Raw genomic sequence first — 5,618 nt, forward strand, 5'->3', positions numbered from 1 at the left:
CATGATAAATTCATTGGGCTGGCAGACAGTTGTGGCGACTCCTCCCAAAACAATCCAGGGGTTCAGCACTGTCTGGCCACCTGTGACGGATGTCCCTGCTTCCTCAGCTGCATCTTTAAAACCCTGTATAATTAGGGGCATCACTTTATCTCTTTCCTAGGGTTTAAAAGGACACAAATGAAAAGTCAAATTATTCTGCTCAAAAAAAAAAATTAGTTTCTTTACTACATTACATAAAAGATCATAAAATCCTACAGAAAGTCCTGGAAGTCTACAGACAGGGCAGGATGTAACAAAAGCTAAGGAGCATTTCACATTGTAACTACTTTACCAAATGCTGGAAGGTACTCTGGTTTACCCAGTAAACAAAGGCTGACAGGAGAGTACCAGCCACATGCAACCTGGTGCCCAGGCCTAGCCCTGAGGCTGAAGAGAGACGTCAGCATGCTCAGGGTTCTCAGGGGTCCCAAGACCTGTTCACTGTGCACGCACACCCATGCCCTCCAGTAGGCTAACATCTCACCACGCAACATGAAGCTATAATGAGGCCACTGTGTACAACTAGTGATCAAAGCACACACTGCGAGGGCAGAGGCGGCCTACTGAAAATTCATCTCTGGTTTAAAGACCAGGTCCAGATAGTAAGGACACACATTGCCAGGTGAGGACCCAGAGTCCAGCCCCAACCTCATCACTGTCCATGTCAGTGACACCCTAGCCACCAATGCAGAAGGGGCCTGGCCCTCTAAGTACCACATGTCCCACATGTAAAGCAAAGCCTGAGCCACAGACCCAGCACAAGGTAAGATGGCCTGCACGTCATTAACACACACAGATTCTTGGTTCTGGTTCATTCAAAAGACAAAGGGAGCAAGTGATAGAAATGAAATGATGAATAAGTAAAACTCTCATTTTAAGTTACTGATAACTGCCGAAAAAGGCGAAAGCCAGAAGGAATATCGGACGCCACGTGGTGTGGGCTTTTAAGATTGGGAAGTGAAGTCTAAACAAGTCAAATGATGTGATGAAGAAAATAGACCTTCCAAACAGCTGTGGGACCTCCTACTTACCCTGTCGGTCATTTTATTACTGACTCCAAGGAGCATCAGCATATTGTCACATTCTGTGACACCCATTGCATAGAGGTCACTGAGGACGTTGGCACATGCTATCCTGCCCATCATGTAAGGGTCGTCAACAATAGGATAAATGTAATCTGTGGTTTGAACCAAGGAAAGGCCACCATGCCTCAAAGGAATGACACACGTATCCATTCCAATGCCGAGTCTGGGCATAACAGCTCCCAGAAACTGCTCATCTTCTTGGAAGTGATCCTGCCCTGGGAAGAGAAGGGAGATGTGAAAAAGGACAAGCAGGGACTTACCATCTGTAGAAACAAGGAGTGAGCCTTCAATGAGAACTGAGGACTCTCTGGGATGTGGGCCTGTTTCTAAGATTTGCGGACTACTTACCTTTCCTTAATCACAGAAACACTAGGCCATTCACTTCTGAATACTTCTTTCTTATGCAGAACCAAGAAATGTACAAGTCCTTTCTCATTTTAGAATTAGAAGCCTTTAATTTATTTAGAGAAGAGAGGCTGGGAGGATGACAGGAGGACAATCTAGGTAAGAGCCAACGCTTTGGGAGGAAGCAGCAGGGGGTAATGAAGTCTAAATACAACTGTCCTAAAGCAAACTTGGAAATAGCCATTTATCATAAACAGGTTCTAAAACATGTTGGCTTTATTGGTTATAGAGGAAGAGATGGTTTTATATACTTGGATTGAGAAATTTTTGTAGTTTCTTTTCAAGGCTATAGGAGATAAACAGGAAAATAATCTTCTATGACATGGAAGGCAAAAATATACACATAAAAGAAAAAATACCCAGGACTGATGCCAGATGGTTTTCTAAAGAAATAGAGAAGCACTTCCCAGTAAACTATATTATTTTATTAGAAACTTCAAAATAGTATTCAACAGAAATGTGGTAATAAAGGTTTTTTTAATGGCACTGGAGATTTTTTTTTTTTTTGAGAGGTTTTTGCTATAGGGCGCATGTGCTCGCCAGAAAGAGACAGAGAAACAGAAAGCGAGAAATCAACCCCCCGGGGGGATGGCCATGGAGTAATCCCTTCTCCTCCATTCTCCTCTTGGGATCTTGGACACGCACGCACACGCACCTGGCGTGAGTTTAAGCCACCGGGTCCAGGACTCAAACTGTGGTCGGCTACATGGGAGTTCAGCGACATAGCCATTACGCTAACTGCTGGTTCCGACACTGGAGATTTTAAAATGTTCAGTTGCCACTGTCTACATTATTGCTTTTTGAAGACAGTAAAGAGAAATGATAGATTTTTCTTCTGACATAAGGATAATCAAGTTCTGAAGAATCACTGTTCCCAATCATTTGTGTTATGTTTGCTTGTGAATCCTGAGTAGATTGGCAATGCTGCTCTATTACCATCTATAGACCCACTGTCAACATTCCCAAGACCAATTAACAGGTGGTTTACAAGGCGCCAATCTCTGGTTAGGGAGCAGCAATTTATTACCCCTTCTATTCTGAGTGCTCTCAAAAGCTATTAAGAGATGTTGGAAAAAAGACGGGGCCAGCAGGTAGCGTGAGGTTGAGGTGCTAGACTCCCACATGGTAGACCACGGTTCAAGTCCTGGACCTGGTGGCTTGCTTTCTCACTTTCTCTCTCTCTCTCTCTGATCAAAGTGAAAAATGATTAAAAGGTTAAATGAAATAAGTAATTCTTTAAAAAAAAAAAAAGAGAGAGAGAGATGTTGGAAAAGAGTGCATTCTGGTTGTAGCCATCTCTGGCACCTGGTCAGCAGAGACACTAGGGGTGTCACCCATCTAGTCACAAGAGTACTGCTCTAGAGGAGAGAACTGATGGACACGTATAGAGAATACAGATTTCTTTACTAATTACTTGCTGACGGGTCACTGGTACCCGAGAGGGGGACAGCTCCCACTTAGTTGCCCCATGGCCTAAATCCCTATGTACGCAGTTTGACCCCTATGCCACTACCATACACCAAGGATATCTGGCATTTCATAACAAATAGGATCTTCCCATTTCTCTTCACTGGCTCCTCTCAGCTGGTAAAGAAGTGGGGTTGGAGTTAAAGCCCGGGTAGATCAAAAAGCTGTGGGCTGCAACTATGAAGGAACAACTGGGAAATATATCTGAGCAGTGCACAATCAGTGGCTAGGAACTGTAATTTGGTAGTCATATGCATTACACACAGGGGCATATAACACAGCGGTATGTGGGTGCACAGGTGCATGGGTGTGAAGTAGTGACCAGTCGGCAGAATAAATGTCCAAGAAGGCTAACTGTGATGAGATGCTAATGCTAAGTGCCATTGTTTCTAGAAGGAAACATTCAGGATAGGTCCTATTAGAGAATGTAGTAACATTTGTGGTGGCGAATACAATAATATAAGGGAGGTTCACAAAAGAAAGAAAACAACAGAAATACTAGTGAACAGACACCCTACTAAGACAACAGGTGTTTCTCACGCAATCATATACTCAAATACAAAGAAGCAGAGGGAGGACATTGATGCCTCTACCCTAACTGGCTGATGCACAGGGCCAAATGTAAGCAGGAAACAAGTCAAACTGTAGCCACTGCAGGGGCTGGGGCCGGGGTAGCAGTATTTAGATACCATAGAAACAAAAACCTCAGGTCCCACGGATGTATATATAAAACCCAGCCACAACCAAACACCAAATGAATAAGCAACCTCAGTTATAAAAACACGTTAGGTCATACTTACCATCATGTAAGGGTCGTCAACAATGGGATAAATGTAATCTGTGGTTTGAACCAAGGAAAGGCCACCATGCCTCAAAGGAATGACACACGTATCCATTCCAATGCCTGTGAAGATGGAAGCCATCGGCATCCAAAATAAAACGAGAAAGCCATTTTATTTTACACGACCAGTGTCTGAACAGGAAGAGCTGTCTGAGACACTTACGGAGACTGCATGCTGCCAACAGAGCCATGTGTTTCCTATCAAATGTAACTGAAATAAATATGACACTTAACTAGCTTCACATAGAAAATACGGACAAAACTTGTTAGTCATCAAGATTCAACTTCAATATAGCACAGCTTTTAAGCCTTAATGATACCTTGAATAAAAATGCTATTTACTGTATTATTTTTTATTGCATTATTTACTGTACTACTATATCAGGTGACTAATGCCATCTAAAATATCCTAAAAGGTGAGAACATTAGAAATGGAACTTGGATTATTTTATCTAGTAAATTTGAATGTATCTTTAAACAGTATCTTGTTTTCCCAACAGAAAATCTATAAAATATTTAATATATAGAGGGGCCAGCAGGTGGCATGGTGGTTAAAGGTGCTGGATTCCCACATGGCTGACCACGGTTCGAGTCCCAGACCTGGCAGCTTGCTTTCTCTCTTTTCCTTTCTTTCTCTGTCTCTGTCTGCTCAAATTAAATAATAACAAAAACAACAACAAATAGAATTAAATAAATAATTCTTTAAAAAATATTTTATACATAGAAAGTGCTATTGCTACCTTTATCTTTTAGTTATAAATGGAAATAATACAAAAGGAAATAGGACAAAGCCAAAACAAGAATTTATCATTTCCAAACAAGCCCATATATAAACACTATGGTACCTTTGCAACATCCTTTTAAAACAAAAGGATTTATTTCCATTTGTTATTATTATTTTTTAATGTGACCAGACAGAGACAAAGAGAAAGGGAAAGCTGCCAGGTCTGGGACTCAAACCGCAGTGGGTCATGTGGGAAATCCAGGGCCTTTAACCACCACGCTACCTCCCAGTCCCAGTAATATCCTTTAAAAAAAAAAGTTTGCTCCATGGAGAGATGGGGTTGGAGAGTGAGGAAACACTCCACAGGGGGTTGGCCATGCTGCTCCTTTGTCACTCTTTTCTCAGGAATTTTGAGCATGTAAGCACACATACCAGGTGTGTTTTTCAAACCATGGTCTGAGATTTGAACCACAGGCAGCCATTTGGGAACCAACCATCCATTCACTCACCACTGGCTACTTCTGTAATGTATTTATTTTATAGATTCTCCTATAAGAGGGCACATGTGTTCTCCAGAGAGAGACAGAGAAAGAGAAAGAAAGCAATAAAGCACTCCCTGGAGAATGGTCATTGTGCAATCTCTCGTCCTCCTTTTTTCCCTCCTTTCAAGATTTGGGACTCAAATTTTTGAGCTGTGACTCAAACCATACGCAGCTGACAATATGGGATTCAGCCCCCTTAACCTCCAGGCAATGGGATGACCCACCTTTTGTTTAAGTATTATCTATTTCTCCCATATGAGCAGAAAAAGAGACAGGAACCCCCAAAAGGGTCTTCACACCATGATCCACCCCCAACCGTGATCATAGGTACTCAAGCCCCTGGCAAATATGAGGAGACCTTAGGACACAAGGAACCCAGGATCTTCCCAGGTGGGTTTGGCATTGTGGAGCACTGTGTTTCTGCACCACTACGGCCGGCCCTAGATGCATGTTTTTTTTTTTTTTTTTTGGGGTTTTTTTCTTTAGGGTGCCTTGCACCCCCCGAAAAGCAAGAA

The 5,618-nt window shown here is 42.4% G+C and overlaps 1 protein-coding gene across 1 annotated transcript in view; it reads right to left on the reverse strand.

The window, feature by feature from the left end:
• Nucleotides 1–6: 6 nt before the first annotated feature.
• LOC102476365 (selenide, water dikinase 1) overlaps nt 7–5,618 on the reverse strand; it is a gene marked incomplete at its 3' end in the record, with an annotated part of 12,589 nt that continues 6,977 nt past the window's right edge. Inside the window, exons 3-5 of the mRNA XM_027769043.1 lie at nt 3,803–3,900; nt 1,071–1,184; nt 7–156 (exon numbers count right to left, since the gene is read on the reverse strand). Of these exons, the coding sequence (XP_027624844.1) occupies nt 7–156; nt 1,071–1,184; nt 3,803–3,900 (362 nt within the window). The remainder of the gene's footprint in view (nt 157–1,070; nt 1,185–3,802; nt 3,901–5,618) is intronic.

Source organism: Tupaia chinensis, unplaced genomic scaffold (genome assembly GCF_000334495.1).
Source record: "Tupaia chinensis unplaced genomic scaffold, TupChi_1.0 Scaffold148242_1, whole genome shotgun sequence".
NCBI classification, from domain to species: Eukaryota; Metazoa; Chordata; class Mammalia; order Scandentia; family Tupaiidae; genus Tupaia; species Tupaia belangeri.